Source organism: Cydia pomonella, chromosome 1 (assembly GCF_033807575.1).
Source record: "Cydia pomonella isolate Wapato2018A chromosome 1, ilCydPomo1, whole genome shotgun sequence".
In the NCBI taxonomy this organism is placed as follows: domain Eukaryota; kingdom Metazoa; phylum Arthropoda; class Insecta; order Lepidoptera; family Tortricidae; genus Cydia; species Cydia pomonella.
In genome coordinates, this window is record NC_084703.1 from 39,717,533 (window position 1) to 39,736,044 (window position 18,512).

General features: G+C 37.1%; 1 protein-coding gene across 4 annotated transcripts in view; it reads right to left on the reverse strand.

Moving 5' to 3' along the window:
* Positions 1-3,188: 3,188 nt before the first annotated feature.
* LOC133523116 (formin-binding protein 1-like) overlaps positions 3,189-18,512 on the reverse strand; it is a 93,099-nt gene continuing 77,775 nt past the window's right edge. Inside the window, exons 7-15 of one of the 4 annotated variants that reach the window (XM_061858630.1) lie at positions 17,949-18,086; positions 17,146-17,349; positions 15,809-15,838; positions 14,590-14,688; positions 13,745-13,838; positions 11,466-11,625; positions 8,617-8,873; positions 4,678-4,869; positions 3,189-3,981 (exon numbers count right to left, since the gene is read on the reverse strand). In XM_061858630.1, the coding sequence (XP_061714614.1) occupies positions 4,700-4,869; positions 8,617-8,873; positions 11,466-11,625; positions 13,745-13,838; positions 14,590-14,688; positions 15,809-15,838; positions 17,146-17,349; positions 17,949-18,086 (1,152 nt within the window). In that variant the 3' untranslated portion in view covers positions 3,189-3,981; positions 4,678-4,699. Of the gene's footprint in view, positions 3,982-4,677; positions 4,870-8,616; positions 8,889-11,465; positions 11,626-13,744; positions 13,839-14,589; positions 14,689-15,808; positions 15,839-17,145; positions 17,350-17,948; positions 18,087-18,512 lie in introns of all 4 variants that reach the window. The other 3 variants (XM_061858627.1, XM_061858640.1, XM_061858634.1) reach the window with 3 other exon arrangements.

Here is an 18,512-nt window from a genome sequence, read left to right on the forward strand (position 1 = left end):
CATTAGCTGTTTGTAAGAGTAAACTCACCTTTCGTGTAACAAAAATTGAATTTCCACACGAACTCTTGCCAAAAATCGCATCATCAAGATGATCATGCCTCAGAGCCTGAAATAAGAAGTACAAGAATTATTAGTACGTCAACAAGATCAAGGGGACGTCGCCGTTAAAAGCAAATATGAGGTCAATGAGATACAAGCATTAATGAGTAATGATCTGCCTTCGTTCTGGAAGCAGGCGGTAATGAGAAATGATGCGCCTCGTCAGATTAAGTAGGAAACACGATTTCTGCAAACTATGACTGTTTGTACTTACGTTCATCATCATCATGAACTTAGGAGTTATTCTCTTGTCGGTGGAGTATCTTCCAGCTTTTCCTATCTTGCGCCAACTCTTTGACTTTTTGATACGACACGACCCCTACCTTTTCTTTCGCTTGCTCTAAGTAACTGCGTCTGGTTTTTCCTCTACCTCGCTTGCGTGGTATCCGCCCCTCCAGGATAGTTTTAAGGAAGTGATCGTTTCGTATTAAATGTCCAATCATTTTTCCGCGTCTGTTTTCTATAGTGTGTAGAATAGCTCTTCTTTCACTCACTCTTCGTAGCACCTCTTCATTCTTTATCTTCTCTGTTCAACTAATGCCTTCCATTCGTCTCCAGCACCACATTTCAAATGCTTCCATTCTCTTCCTATCTCTTAGGGACATGCCCTCTATGGAAGTTAAACCGTCCACGTTTAACTTCCATAGAGGGCTATGCTCCAGACGGACACCTTAATCAGCAGTTTCTTGTTTCTGCATGACAGACGGGATTTCAACAATTGTCTCTTCAGGTTGAAAGCTTTTTTTGCCATAGCAATCCTTGCAACGATGTTCGGTGTGCACCTACAATCCCTGGTAATTATGCTGCCTAAATATTTAAAACTTTTCACTTGCTAAAATAAGTTTGGATGTAGAGACTAATTTTAACCTGTATGTACAGCCCATTTAATGGCTACATTCCTCATTGCATTAAATAAGGGTCCGCTGGTACTTTGATACGATAATAGTGACTAAATTATATCGTTAAATTGAAGTTTCTGTGCTCAGAAGCCCACCCCGCCATTGACAAATACTTAAAAACCAAGAAATTTTCGGATTTTTTTTCTATCTGTAAGAATCTTCAACCGGCTAATTATATTGACAAAAGAAATGGTTCGTACATATAAAAAGTAGCACTTAAATACTTGCACCACTTCATAGAGAAATACTTAAGTAAGCGTAGAGCGTTTACTCCATACATCGGTTTTTACACCAAAACGCTTATTATTTTCGTATTCGACTTCTACCGTCAAGTAACGGATTTATCAGTACTGCTTTCAACTCCTGCTTGTAACATTAGTAGTAAATAGTTCAGCAATACACTTTTCGTCAGTCGCGACACGATACTAGTGACATCTACTCTCATCTCAAGTTGCCACTTGCTTGACGCTAGATAGATGTCGACTACGAAACAAATAAGCGTATTGGTAAGAAAAATCATGTATGGATATGGAGCGAGCACTCTAGCTATACTCGTATTTCTCTATAAATACTTTGAGCGCCAAATAAATGTTATGTCAGTTATGGGTCTATCTTTACTTAATGCTAAAGTAAGCTCATGAAGACTAGCCCAAAATAGGGTTGGGGGTACCTATTATATACTTACTTAGTATATTATAAGTTTATAGAAGGTTCATTAAACATCCATTACAACGACGACGGAAAACAACAAATTACGTTATGAATGATCCTATTTGGGAGTTCATAGAATAATTCCATTAAAATTGCAATTTCACTCTAAACTGGCGGAAAAAATAGCGCCATCTGCTGGACAACGACTGTAGATCTGTCAGAGCTACCTCTTTCTTCATAACTTGCAGTAGATGCGTTAGTTAGTTGAACGTGTTACGAGATGTCTCTTATAGCAAGTTTATCACGGCAATTCTAGGGAAAATTTGACGTGACCAAGCAATTTACTAGCATACTAACCCCTGTTTTACCACGGTAACAATGGTTACAGTTCGCCGTACATTGCTGGTCCAATAAGTAAAATATTGACGCTGGGTACCATCGTTACTTATCGACCCAGAAATGAACAGAATATTGTCAGTGTCACTCAAATGAGGCTGTCAGTTTGTAGTAAGTTTTTAAAGTATGTCTTCAGGAATGTTAAAACGAGTTTTTAATTTCGCCGCAATGCATATAATATTATTCTGGCACGCGCGCACGCATTTGGTAACTCCATAATATATAGTATGGTATGAATTTTCTCGTATCTCCAAAAATAATGCCCACCCGCATGGTGGCTGGCAATTATATATATCGTCGTCTAATAAGTATACTAGTAACAAGAATTTACATGCTCTCAGTGACCGTGACGTCACGTTTAACCCTTTTCCAGGCATAGTACGATTTATCGACCACATACGCGCCAATAGAATTTTAACCTTAGCCATCCCATTTAAAGTTCAAATTAGATTGCACTTTCGGAAAATGTGACTTGTCTTCAAATGAATCATCAAAGCGGGATTTATTTGAATTATTTGGGAAAACTTTGTAGATTGGTGCGGCCTGGAAAAGGGTTAATTATCGTTTCGTTTCACGAGTGAAGTACGCCAGTCGGACTTTGACTGTCATATATGATTGCTGTAATGGGTCCCATATAGACATCCTATAAATCTGATCGATTGATACCATTAACAAAGATTTGTCATCTAGCCTATTGTACAGTCAGCGTCAAATATTTTCTAGCAGTCAAAGTGGCCAAATAGTTCGGTACACCATACTAAATATATGGTGTACCGAACTATTTGGCTACTTTGACTGTACTGTACGTCTGTAACACGGAGTACAATGCAAAAATGGAAGTAACACGGCATCGTATTTAACACGTAAAAGCCCGCCTGTATATGCTCTCGTAGTGTTTTGTGATCCCGAGTTGATTCACAGCCAATCTCGTGCTTGTCATGCATTTTGCGGTAATTCTGATTGTCAAAAGTCGACGTTTGATAATTCAGTGACCGAAAAACATGTGTTTTAGATGACAAACTAAGAAGCAGATATTTTTCTTAGACACCTCTCTATTACAATCAATTATTTTGGATAATGTAATAAGCTGTAGCAATAGATGGCCACAAAAGGATCGGGTAAAGGTACAAATTAAATGCATAGTTGTAATGTTCTCATATAATTTTATATTTTTATATATAAAAATCAAATGCGCTCGTTCATTCCTCCTCTCACTATAAATACATGAAACTATCAGCTCCTTGCATACAGCAAATATTCAGAAAATAGCATTGCCTAAATTACGATATTTAGCTAGCATTATAACTATGCAGAATTGAATTACATTAGCTTTATAATACATTGTCACATATTGAATACACAATACAATAATCAGTTACTCCTTAATCGTAAACTGTACGGCTCTATGAGATAAAAGATTCAGTATACAATACGTATTTTACACATAAACATAATTCATTAATCTATTTTTGCTATAATTTCATATACTTAATGGCTGAATCACATGAAAGCAAGAAATAACCACTAGGCATTATAATAAGTACGAAAGAACCTTAATTCATAAAAGCTGGCACAATAAAGAGCTAGATGAGTTACACAATCATTAACATTAACATTACACTATTACTGCCATACGGCACACATGAAAATATGTATGTCATATAAACAACGCTATACATAATAAATAAAATCATGGAATGTTATTATGATTTCCTCTTTTTGTTCATACATGGCAAACGCCATAACAACAATCGGAATAGAAAGGACACGATACAAAAATAATGCTAAAATTCTCCATTACGATAAATTATAGCAAAAATACTTGTTTACTATATTATAGGCCAGAAAACAATGTAAGTGGATACGCTACTGTGGCGCCACCTGCGTCGTGCGCGCCGCCGCGCTTCTGGGCCTTCCGTGTCGCCTTACGTTACATCTGGAATCGAATACGTTCATTTTAGTTACATATATTGAGTCTCGATCAACACAGTCATAAATCTTGTTTCATTCGTCTGATGTCTCAGCTCGATGCTCTCGTGAGCGTCAGATAGATATGCCCACTGACCCGCTTACCCCCATTGCTAGTTTCCTTGAACTTGCGGACTGTATAGCAGTACCGAGGCTATGGCAAAATGTAAATAATTGGTTTACGGTTAGTCAATAAGTGTTACTGAAGAGGGAGTAAATGTAAGTAAATCGTAAAACCAGTGGCAATTAAAGTTTAATAAGTATAATTTAATGTGCGGTCGAGGAAATTGATTTTTTAGCAATTTGCGGTTCAATTAAATTTGGTTGTACATGCTCATGCTAACACATGTCCAATGTAAAGTGAACCATGAACTGCCAAAAAAAACAATTTCCTCGACCGTAGATTTACTACAATTTAGTTTATGTTCAAGTAAATTAACTAAAATGTGTGTGTAAAAATCTAACAACACAGTAATAAGTTGCCATTGTTCATAAACGTTTAACAAATCTAAACAGCTCTTTATAATCGTTAGTTTCTTTCGTGACATCATTTTTTAGAAAGCGACAAAATCTAACAGCAGTTTGATTGGTTTTATGAACAAGAGCGTTATTCTTTTGAACATTTTGTGCAGGATAAGACTTGGCACTAGGCACGGTCACCAACCTCGTCCGGTGTGGACGGCGTGCTAGTGCGCCGCGTCAGCGTAGAGCGTGGTGGCGATGTAGGTGGTGGGCACGAAGCCCTCCTCGCGCGTGAGCTGGCGCCGCACGCGCGTCCAGCCGTCGCCCGCGTCCGTCTCCAGCACCAGCAGCCGCTCGCCGCACTCCATGCGCATCGTCGACCCAGTGCCGTTTGCTGCACCAAATTAAAATTATTGTAATTATTTCCTGTACCAAATAAAACAATATAAACGTACTTATAATGAATTCGGGTGAATTAAGTTGAATTTCTGTCCAGTTTTGGTCGAATGTTAATTAGAATTGAACATTAACCATTACAAATTGAACTGTAACCGTCCGTTACGCTTTACGGTTCAATTTGTAATTTAAAGGTCAATTCTTATCAACGTTCGGAGAACACTGATTCTGTCCCATTAGCTAAGGGAAAGCAATAGCACAGTTTGTAAGAAAAAAAAAAACATGTTCTACAAACATCCTTACCCATTATAAAAATGTATTCCACAAAAACCCTAGTTAGTAGTAGTAAAATCTGGATTTTATAAGGAACCATAACCATGATGGCAAAGAATACAAAAAAATAAATTTGTCAATTTAAAATAAAATGTTGAGAAATAGTGCATCTAGACTACTTAGACAACACAAACAGTTAGTATAATAAATAATATCTATCTTAATATGTCATGTGTGTATTAAATTGTTAGTAAATTGTATGTCATTAACTTTAATTAATTTTAAAATTTATTGTACTCTACTAACACTATATGGATCTCCCTAGATTCGAAATAAATAATTTAATTGAACAGGGAATATAACTGCCGCCAGAGTGCAGCACTAGCACCTTTCGTAAACCATAGAGTAGAGTTTGCCCAGCGAGTGGCTGCACAAAAAAAAAGCGGCAAATTCAAAAAATCTTTAACTGGTAACACGAAGCATAGTGCAAAAAAAGTAATTTGATACTTGGTAATTCATACGTAATTAATTTTTGTTTTGATTAGTGACAGACTGAAGTCTGCAACGTAGCAGACTGTAAATTTAATACAGTAAACAGACTGAGGATATCGTTGCAATGCAATTAAAACCCTGGCCTCTAATTTAGCCCACTTAAAAATTAAAAATATGATTGAATAGTTATCATTATTATCAGAGATACTAAAAAACGATAAGTTATAGAAAATGATACTTTGTTGTTACAAATAAATTTCAGGCCTGACCATTAAACGGCACCCTTTAGATCTCATTTCTTTGGTCGTTGAAGTCAACAACCAAGGCATATGTCATAATATAACTTAACTTAATATAACTTGGTTCTCATATGACATTTATATTTTTGATAGGATTAAAAATTACTTCATTTGTGTTTTATTTTGAAGTTTTGAACTCGGGTTAATTACAGGCGATTATTTATTAAGCATAAATATTTCCCTTGTGCTATTAAAGTAAACCTTCACAAGGGAAATATTTATGCTTCCCGTTAGTAATAATAAAAAAGTGACATATTGTATAATGGAGCTGAACTGAAGGTAGTAAGGTGAAAGAAAACACAATCTAGTTTCAATCTAGTTTTAATATTGTTAGTTTATAAAGAAGGTGCCTATTTATTTAAGATTCATAATCAAAATCGGATTCAAGAAATTCAATGCCTGACAGAGAACTGTCACTGTCATTGTCACTTTCCCGAACTTCTATTATGAATGGAGCTAGTTCAGTGTCTGTAATATTGTCCTTAGACTTGTATTTTCGTTCCACATTTATTACATGGTCTGTACATTTTTTCCAATCTTCCGGGGTAATCATTGCAAAACATTCCCGGATCAAGTTTTCCGTATCTGAACCCGGTAGCCCCACATTTCTGCTGGCTATTTTTCGCTTTGTGAGGCTCCATATCAACTCAATAGCGTTTAGATCGCAATGGTATGGAGGCAATTTAAGGACCTCATGCCCATGCTGCTTCAATAACTCCTCTGCTGCATATATGGGACCAATTTTATTTTCCTCGACAAGGCACATCAATTCTTCCTTTTTGAAACACTCTTCATATGGGATATTATTTTCCCTTAGCCATTTTTGAATGTCAGCCTTTAAGCTGTGCATGGTTGGAGGCTTATTTATTTGTGTTACATGGTAACTGGCATTGTCCATAACAATTACACTGGGCTCAGACAAATTTGGGATTAACATTTCTCGTAGCCACTTTAAAAAATTTGAACTGTTCATGTCATCATGATAGTCAGCTGCTTTGGATTTTGTGCTAAAAACAAGCAAAGCATTTGGCACAAAGCCTTGCTCTGATCCAGCATGCACTATAATATGCCGCTTACCCGAGGAAATTTTTTCAACTAAACCGGAAGTTGAAGGCCCTTGCCATGACTTCTTTGGTCTAATAATTTTGATGGATATATGTCTCATCAAGATACACAATTTTTTTTCCTTCTTGCCGTTTTTTATGTATAGCTCTAAGAAACCTTTGGCTCCACCCAGATATTTCAAACTTTTCCATGAGGATGGAGCGCTCTTCTTTATTTTTTTTAAACTCAAATCCGTTCTCGTGTAGTATTTTCCTCAGTGTTTCACAACATCCTGAGAATCCTATAGATTCTTTCAAATCCGGCTCTTAGAGTAGGTACCTGCTTTTTGACGCAATAAAACTCGTTAATTTTATTACGAATGGCTGACACATCAAAATTGTCTAAATTTGACACAGTTGGTGGCCGGGGTCGTTTTTTCCCTGGCGTATTCCATTGGCCTTGGTTAATAGAGCCTTCTTTTTTAATTGTGCGTAGTGTACGAATGCTTACACCTGAAAAAAAAAACAGTTTTAACAATAGGAATTTTAACAAAAGAACACTAAAATATTAATAAACCTAGATGTGAAAATATAGATTATTTATATTACCTGTCATAGTAGACACTTTCTCTAAATAACTTGACTCTGATGCGTTATTATCAATAACATTCTTCAGTTCTCTTGCTAGCTTTTCAATAGTTTCTCTAACATTTTCGTCATCTACGCCCGCTGTAATATAAATAAATCATAAGTTTAGTAATACAAACAAATGTTCCTATCTCGTAAATTAAAATTTGCTACAAGCATCAACATTGTTTGATAATGACTTACCGGTCGCCTGAATGATTTCGTCCAATATTCGCTTCTTTTCTAGTAATCTCTCATTTTCGTCGTGTCGAACTTGATTATAGTTACTGATTATCGTAAATAACATGCTCCTCACACTGCTTCTAATCGGTTTAGCCATTATAATACGATATAAACTTCCGTTACGAAGGAACTAACATGAGAATCTAGGTTATGTGTAAACTCGTTTGACAATATTTTTGACACTTTTGACAGCTAAAATTATTGCCATATATAGAATTCTCTAAAAACGCTTGTGCAGCGACTCGCTGGTCAAACTCTAACTTATACATACTGTGCCTTAAACTGTTTATTGATAAGTTTTCATAAATAATAAAATATGACATTGATGGATCAAGGTAGTCTGTTTACAAAGGGCCTACCGGGAAACGCGAAAATCGATATTTAATTATCTGCCTCTTCATCGTTCGAATACGCAAGAGTGATAGAGAGGGTAGATAACGAAATTTAGATTTTCGTGTTTCGTGGTAAGCCCTTAGAATATGGTAGTGGCGCCCTCTACGCAGAGTTTTGCGTAATATCCCCTATTAAGCCTAATTTACCCACTGGTGAAATATCATATTATTAAGATTTTATTTTATTATACGACGTCGGTGGCAAACAAGCAATGCAGCTCGCCTGATGGTAGGCAATCGTACCCTATGGACTGCCCAGAAAAAAAAAGTGTAATGCTTGTTAAAGAATATGATCACAAGCTGACTGATTGCTATTAGACGACTGCAGCGCCGTCCACCGTCCATACTCAAAAATGAAACATTTATACCAACTGACCTTCAAACGGATAGAGTGCCTTGCAGTATCCCAGCGGCTGTAGGTCCGGTTCGTAGTAGTAGTCGAAGTCGGACTCGTGGTCGTTGTCGTGGTCGCCGTTAGCCTCGGCGTGCGCGGCGGCCAGCTCGCCGCCCAGCCCCGACTCGGGCGAGCCGCCGGCCGCGCGGCCGCCCGCGCCGCACACCGACCCGCCGCCCGCGCCGGCGCCCGTGCCCGTCGACACCGACGACTCGGACGCGGAGCGCGACAAGGAACCGCTGTTTGAACCGATACTGGAAATTACATTCCTTCTTTAACTTGATTGGCTTTTGTACTCTCAACCACATCATTAAATATCTAGTTCTAGATTAGATATTATTACAAAGCTTACGGCCATCCATATTATGTAGATTCGCTTGGCATTCATATGAGAGTCATTTCACAAAACAAAGATCTCAAAACTTTGAACTACAAGTACAAATATTATGGATCGTTTATCCAAACTAGCATAGATTGTAGTATTAAAGCAATTGTTATAAGGAATTTAATTTCAGTACCATCTCGTAACTTGTCACGGTGACAATAGTATAAGGTCCCTAGCGACTTCCATATCAATTGTCACTGTACCAAGGTACGAAATCGTACTGAAATTAAATTATTTGACTGTACAATATAAAATAAGTTTTAGGCAAAAATTTCATTTTTGGTACAAGATTTTATCGCTGACTGTACTTTTCTTTCCACGAGCAACTAATACTTATCGAGCCAATTTTAAAAACCCCAAACACAATAAGGCTGCGTTGTTTCATCACAGAGTTCCTATGTCCACCTCTTGTCTCCATCATCAGATCAGCTCGATGGTAAGTACCATAATATTGCATTGTCACCCGACTTACATAGGTATGCAAATTTTCAGCTCAATCGGAAACCGGGAAGTGGATCAAATTTAACTTGCAAGATTTGATTACAAACAGACAATGGTCAGGTGAAAGTAAATAAAAGCTTGTAAAATGCAAAGCTCTGCCTCGTTCATCAACTATTTCTTGATGTTTTTATTTTCTGTCAGCCAAGTGAAATTATAAATAAGTACCAAGTACAAAAATACATGTTCGGTTAATTTAAATAAGTACCGTACATATATTTTATTAATGAATACCTTCGTATGGTATTTTATTCGTTAATTAACCTAATTCGCTTCAGCATTTAATAATAGTCTATTAGTTTATTCGCCACTTATAACTTATAATACATTCGCGTCAGTACAGTAAATCAATGCAACAAAATATTAAATAAGTAAAATGCTCGCTAAACAACATCATAATATATATCAATAATAACACTTTGCTAAGCGCTTGAACTGATTGCTCGCCGGAAACAAAGTATATGCTCGTTAACACACACACACAGCAAAAAATCATACATAACTAATTAGCAGTAGAAACCCAATCATTTAGCAACCTCGCAGTGCGTAGCTTAATTAATAACAAACATATTGCCTAACATCTAATCAGCAGATCAACACAGATATTTTAGACAAATATAACCTTTTTCTTTAGCTACAAAGAATAAAACAAAACATCTAATAAATAGCAAAACATAGGGAATTGTCTGGGTAGCCACATGAACACGAGTAATTCGTAGGCGTCATACTCGTATTGGTTGTAGTCTAAATGTCAAATGGCCTCACTAGTTACGCGATCGGTTTTTTGTCCGATATAAAAAGTTAATGTCAAGAATGTGATTTTGACAGAGATGCAAATACAATGGATGTATGTCTGATGACATTGATAATAAAGCAAATTGGCGATATAACATAATGATTCACAAGAGCTAGTACTGAATGTTTATGAAAATGTTGATAGTTTAGTATAGGTCTCGTACGATAACGACCCATGGATTCAAACAATACACAATAAATGGGCGAATCAACTTTTAGACCGACTAATACTAATATCGCTTATAAATTATGTGTTTCTTTTGTAACATTTTATAAAATACGTTAAAACTAGCGATTTGCTCTCCGTCTATCAGCTAAAATTTAGACAAATATAAATTGGAAACGGGATTTGTTTTGATAACGCCAGAGACACATCTAAGAAGTGACGGCCTAAGATTTTATTCGTCCCACTAAGTATAATTTGTGCCTCTCAGGAAATCAATGATTAATAACCATTACTGATATATCAAAGCTCTTTTTAGTTTAAATAAGGCAAATACCAAGTGGCAAGTAAATGATAAGTCTCGCGTGTGTAAATTCGCGCGAGTTAGGCCCTGATTGACACATTGATAGTGTTCAGTGTCAATGTCTAACTACTGTAGTTCGTTCGCGTTATGATTGCTAAAAAAGATGGTATGGAATGGTGGACTGTAATTAATAAAAGGGAGGAATATACCTTCGATATTATTTTAATAAATACAGAAAATCAAATCAACGACACTACCAATCAGTATAAATATGTAACCTGAAGTAATCAGAATGACAACATCTTTTTTAAGTCAATTTTTAATTTGAATTTATAATAGACAAATAAGAAAAATAAGCCTGATGCTGCAAAGAGTGTGCAACAATTGCAGTAAAATCATCATTGCCCCCGACGTAGCGATGCTTGTAACAGATCAAATCGTTCCTAATTAGAAAGTATGCCTTCAACTGGTCACTGTGAACTTGATTTTCTAATCAGGAACGATATGGTTGTATACGGGCGTGGCTAGACCGATAGACACTGATGATTTTACTGCATTCTTAACGTGAACGAACTATAATCAATGTGTAAATAAGCCTTAAAGGCACGACGTGCTTTCGTTTAACGCCTGTTTGTACATAGATTAGAAAGGCAGAATGTGGCGGTAAAGTGTATGCGGGCTGTTACCTGGTGGGATGCTGGGGCGCGGGCGCGGCGCCGTTGGTCCTCGCGGTGGGGTTGAGCGGCGCGGCGCAGACCTGGCTGTTGGCCTCGGCCAGCAGCTCCTCGAACTTGCGCAGCTGCGCGCGCAGCTTCTTCAGCTTGTCGCAGCACTCGTTCAGTTGCCCTGCCGATTACTCCGGTCACAATGTGTGGAACAATAGCTTAGATACTAGAAAGATACAGTGACGACACGCAATGTGCACATTCAACAACGCATATGTGACTAACGCCTCTTTTTGTGACGAACGCGACAGTTGAGTAGGTACACTAAATCAAAGAAAATTTGAAATAGAGGTGTATTGTCAAAGAAGATTTTGTAGCGACGTAAATTTACTGCCATCTTTCGACACATAATTAAAACTTTTAGAAAGCCATTTGACTTTGATCCTTATTCTTTCACTGACATGTGTTAAATTTGTTAAATATCAAAAAGGGGCGCCATCTAATAGATCAAAGGCCAAAGATATAGCAGCATCGTTTCGAGCGATGGCGCCATAAACTTTAGGTAAAGTTTTAATTATGTGTCGAAAGATGGCAGTAAATTTACGTCGTTACAAAGTTACATTTGACAATACACCTTTATTTCAAATTCTCTTTGACTAAATGCAGGTTACTTGATTTGATTGGTTTGACATTTGGTTATCAAAAGTAAGTAAGGCAACAATCTGATTAAGGTTACGCTAGTCCGTTAAATAAGAACGGAAGAAACAAGCAACAAGTGCGAATCGGACTCACCCACCGAGGGTTCCGTACAAATTAACTTATCTTTTTAATTTATAGGTTTTATATTTCGACCTGCAAAAGTACCCTACAAATTGTGATTCCCTCGAGTGTAATTTGTGCCATCAACAGCCGTTTATGTCACCTTAACTAAGACGTTTGATTTTTTTCAGTATCAAGCGACTGTAGAACTGAGTATATCGTTTTAATTTTAACTCCTAAGTGATCCTATAAGAGTTCTGTTTTTTTCCTGTTGAAGTACGAAACCCTTAATGAACAAGCTACATTATTATTTCTAGGTCAAATATAGTTAATGTCTAATTATATTTAATAATAAATATAAAATTGTAAACTTAAGCTATTAACACATTTTATTCATTTTTCAATATATTTTTCCTTAAAAGCGTATATTTCCCTAACCACATAAAATAAACCTATGATGAATTAACAGCAATAAAAACACAAATAGTTGGGGAATCTCCAGCAAAACATGTCACTATGTCTACGTCATGATGAACTGATGACGTTTCGTGGCTTGGAGTTACAAACATTGTTTGATAAGTTGGCTTTGACTAAAATGTTATAACCTGTTTGGTGTCTTTGTAATTCTTAGCTTCTTGCTTTGCTAGCTGATTTTGTTTTTAATAGTGGAAAATTAACATGAAATCGGGTCATATGATATGTCAGATGAGGTCGGGAAAACATGGGAAAATTGTGAATAGTGACTTTCGTGTGCTAATTAAACATTACTTGTTTCGTGGTAAAACTATCAAAGAGACTGAAGTTCGGCTTAAAATAAAGTATGAGGTATCCACTTCTTCCCATGGAATTGTATACCAGTGGATTACAGAATTTCGGTGTGGACGTACCCGTATCCACCAATGGCAAATAACGCTCTGGAAGGCCGATATAAGGGACTACTGATAATATCGTGAATAAAGTCCACGATATTTTTTTGTATAACCATTGAGTGAATAGATAAGACTGAACACATTCCATCTGAATGAGTTTTGCATATCTTGCAAAATATTTGAAGTATGAAAAATCATATCGCAAGATGGCTGGCGCGTTTGCACACAGCCGTTGAAAACCGATATCGCGTTACAACTTTCGAGCTATGCTCACCCAAATTTAAACATCATAAATCATAGGCCAGAAACGAAAAATGAGTCAAAATAGTAAACTTCTGCTAGTGAACGGGCCCCAAAGTTAGCGAAACCCTGCATAAATTCGACAGAAAATGTGATGGTCACTGTCTTTTGGGATAGCCAAATGGTTAGTCATGATGATTATATACAGAAATATAATTATATAAAACAATAGACGGCTTTAATTAGGCTGTATTGTTGCAAAAATTGAACGCAGAAGTTGTGAATTACCCGATACGGAAATATGTTGGAGAAGCCCTAGATCTTCACTCACCTAATGCAAACGCTGCCCAATGAGTGAAGAATTTAGATATTGTATTATAATTTATAATTAAGCGACACTGTAATGCCAGACGAATAAATAAAAATTCTCACCTTCCACGGTCATTGGATCTCCTAGCGTGGGATTCGTTTCGTAAACTCCTTTCATCTTCATCAGTCCCTCCATGGCGGCTTGTTCCTGGGCCACCTGTAATAAATATGTTTACCAATATAAGATTCACGTAAATATCTATGTTGATTTAAATCAATCTCGATCAGGCTATACATTACTTTACTGTACTTTAATACAGTACCGTTGTAATCAAGTTTGGTTTTTGAGTAACATAGTGATCGATCGAATTTTCGATCAACGTTGTAACGATAGAAAACTTCTAAAACTATCAATTGTCTGTATATTCCTGGTTAGAGGGGTCCACTACTTACGTGAGGTGTTGAGGAACGGAGGCGGTCACGTCGAATATCACCAAACATCACGTGGGGGAGATGAAGTCTCGGCAAATAATACGGTTTTTTTATGGTTAAAAATCCTTATAAACATCTCACGGAATTGATGGACGCCGACTTAGGAATATCTCAAGATAATTAATAAACAATCGAAATAATATTCTGTCTTTGTTTCTGACTGGTCTGGTAAAATTGACTAAGAATATATCTAATGATGAGCATTCTCAAATACAGACATTGCCCCCATTTTTATAGAAAAATCACCACAGCTGCCTTAAATGGGGTTTCATCAAAAAATGAGTGTACAGGTTTTTAAAGGGTCGACAACGGGCACGTACCCACTCTGCAGTCGCAGGCGTCCATAGGCTACGGTGACTGCTTACCATTAGACGTATGCTTGTTTGCCACCGACGTGGTATTAAAAAAAAGATCAGGAGTCAATTATATAAATGGGCCCAATATTAGTAGTTTACTGGTATAAACCAAACACTTGCCTGTTTGTTGAGTTCGTGAACCTTTGCTTGCAGTTTCTTTTTCTTCTGATTCGGTGGCAAGTCTGAGTAGTCCTCCTTCCCATCCGTAGACATGTTGTTCTGTAAGCGTTCCAACACCACGTGAACACATTATAACGCGAAAAACGCACCACACGAACTTCGCACACAACTACCTACCAATTTCAAAATACAATATTCACTTTAAAACCATCGACATTAAAAAAAAATTACACATGTTTAAATTTCATATCACCCCAAAATCACTCTAATTTAATAATTAAGCATTTCCATGTTTGCATGTTCCTTTCTCAACGTCTATTCTATTACACTAAAAACAAACATATTTGTACAGTCGCCATTAGATATATCGGAGCGGCTAAGGTGCTCACAAATATCTGAACACGCCTCTATTGTCAAGGCGTTAGAGTGCGTGTTCAGATATTTTTACCACTTCAGCCGCTTCGATATATCTGATCGTCACTGTACTTATTTTTTATGGTTAATCATTGTATACATATATTGCATATTTGGTGCCTTGTATTGTACAAAGTGTATTTGGCAAGTGTTTTTCGAATAATTCAGAAATACACAATAAAATTATACCGAGCGTGAGTGCGGATCAGTAGTCCTTTTACAGTACGTGGAACTATACTACGATACACATAAAACAAGAAAAAACTACATTTATTATGTACATAAACTCTATACATATACTAACACTTAATAAAACTGACAGCCCTGTGCCGAAAATACTGAAAGCCGTGCAAGCATGAAAGTTAGACAAGCGAGACGAAGGCAAACTTACGGCCCATTGTTTATGACAGACGTGTACTCAATTTGGCTTGGTATATTTATTGCGTATTATAGTGTAACTATTTACTTCAAATCTTGACTTTAGTACATACACGCAGTATTTACATTATAACATACATACATATATTTCTTTCACAATTGTTACAGTTATGATATGACTCATTACATTATCCGGCGTGTAATGAAATAGTGAATCACTCTCAATACTACGTATATGGTGCCGTATATTAATAGTATAGAACAGTTTCATATACCCATCTCAATCACTTAATCATTCATCTTATCGTTATGGATTATTGACACTTCGATAAGTGACCACTTGACCAGTAAAAGCAAGCCATAACACCGCGACAAGTAGCATGTTGTCATAAACAGCGAGGGGCCGAATGAGTCACGCTGCACTGACCTTGAACGAATTGCACGCCTCGACAATCTTCTGTGGCCAAAACGATACGGCGCGGAGTCGCGGGGAAGGCAAACAAACAACATTAAACAAAAAAATGAGAGACCAGGACAACACCGCTCGACAGCCACACGGGTGACACAAGCCACAGGCAACGGGCGTCATCCTGCCGCAAAGGGTGTGATCGAAAAAGCGATATGTCCTACAGTGATTATGATTCAGATAGGTCAATGATCAATCAAAACGAAACTCAAGTTTTATAGCAAAACAGGATGTGTTAAATAAAATAATATAGTGATATTTATCATGCTTCTCTTACGTCCCCAACCATCAGCGGCCAACTTACATTTTCCGTTCGTGACAAGCCACCAGCCGCAGACGCCCAATTAATATCAATCGGTTGTTATGTGAACCCGTTTTAGGTGGGGATCGAGGGAGTAACAGACAAAAATAATTAGTACCTCCAAATTATAAATAATATATCATAAATAATAAAGGTGTAAGCCGGCGTATAGTCAAAAGTGTCCGAACAACACAAACACTTCATTCATTATTGCCAGTACAATAACACGGATTACATAACTAGACACCAGCTGTATTACCATGACCAAATAATAAAATTAAAACGATATTCGATAATGTACGTTCAATTACGTAAATGGTACATATAACATACTTCATGCCTTTGCTCCTACTTTTACAAAATAGATATCACATACATGGATCAAGCATGTAGAATAATAATAAGCATAGTTCCTTTAACCATAGATAAGCATACCAAATTAACGTATTAAATCGAAATAATAATAATCTGACTACATTAAAAAATATCTACGGTACCTTAGGTCTCTATGGTGCCTTGTGACGCTTATGTCGATTACTTTAGAATTTAATTTCTTCCCAATTATTATGATTAAATAATAGACGAAATCAATCTTACAGTTACTCTAAGCAACGATCCCTAAGTTTTTCATTAAGTATATCACAAATATTTTATAGCATCTTGTCAAACTTATGGAGCGACACGCGACTTATACATGCTGACAGTTTTTTTATTCTTATTTTATTGTAATGTTAGCTAAATTTGTCGGTCACGGAGCGACTTTTTACTATGGTTCTAACCCCGAACTCTGATCAAAGTATGTTGGTTGATTCATACCGATACATTTTCTATGTAACAGAATTTTTATTTAAAAGTTAGTATGATCCCTTTAATAACCTTGGGTATAACCAAAGCGTGAAAGCCGACCCCCAAGTAAGTACATTCTCTTTCGGATGGTTATATAATTTTACAATAATAGGTGTCGTTATGTAAAGAGGAGCGGCGGGCAGCGCCTCACCTTGTTGGAGCTGAATATGGAGAGCAGGCCCCCGCGCTTCTTTATCCGGTTGCCGGAGACGGTGCCCCGCACGGTGAGCTGCGCGTGGTGGTTGTGCGCCGCCGCCGCGTCCGTCGTGTCCGCGCCCGCGCGCTGCTCCTCGAACGGGAAGTCCTCGGGCGGCACGAAGCCCGACTTGTATCTGTCTATAACTAGTTGTGTGTCCTGCGTAACCATCATCAAAAACATTACAAAATGAATCTTAACAGAACCGCTTAAGTGCAAAATTCAAACAATTGCAAATTTTATCCGTGATCTGATAGTTTAGATAAATCTGTTTCCACCTACGCGCTGCCGTTAGTCAATTGTAAAAACAGAGTCCCTCGAAATTGTTTCTTCAAGTGGTCAGACTAATTAGCGGTTGGTTGGTCAATCTAGTTTTTTACTTAGTCTTAGTTTTTGCCTTAAAGGCCTTGACCTATATGCGTCTAATGTTTCCACCGAGTCGAGAACTATAACTTCATAAAGTAATTCTCAAACAATATCCCAGAATCTAGTGAACAGGTTTCGTAACGGATTGCTCAAATGCCTATGGTTAATAGGGGCCAAATTACGAGCGAGGTCAATACGTGTATTGCCCTAGCATTCCATCATAATTACCACAGAAATTTTGAAAATTGATTTAGTTAACAATTAACATACAAAGTATAGCGCAGCCTACAACATAAACACTCTAACTAAGCTAATCATACGAGTATTTTAAAATAAACACATTTTTAACGACGCATTATAAACACCTTTAAATTTCATAAAAAGTACGTTACCTCTTTTTCATTAATACTATTGGCGGCGTGTTCCATTCCATCTAAGCACTGCTTTATGATAGGAAACACTTTTCTTTCGACCTCGACCGAACTCAACATGAAATTCTTTATGTTTTTGATTCGTTTCTCGTCCAGGTCCTGAAAAATATACAGCGTCGTTAAATAATAATAAAAAATAATAATTTTGTACTTAAGTTGTATTAAAGTGGTTTACTAAAATAGAAGTGATTTTTCCGTTGTAAAGTGTTTCCATGTGACCTAGTTGGCGTAGTGCCAGAGCGCATAAAGCAGCTCTCGAAAGCGGCATTTCCCGAATTATTTCAAAGTTCACGTGACTCATGGACACGCTATCAGTGAAAGTTGTTATATATCGATAAGTCAAAAACACACCCATGTTTACTTCCGCACCGAGTACTGGTTTTATAAATCCTCGAGTCACGGTTGGACGATTGAGGCTTGGTAGCGAATCGCAAGCCGACTTGTTTTTCCGTAAGTTAATTACAGTAATACCACTTGGAACATAATCACTTTGAAGGAAATTAATCCCATAATCGTATTTCTATA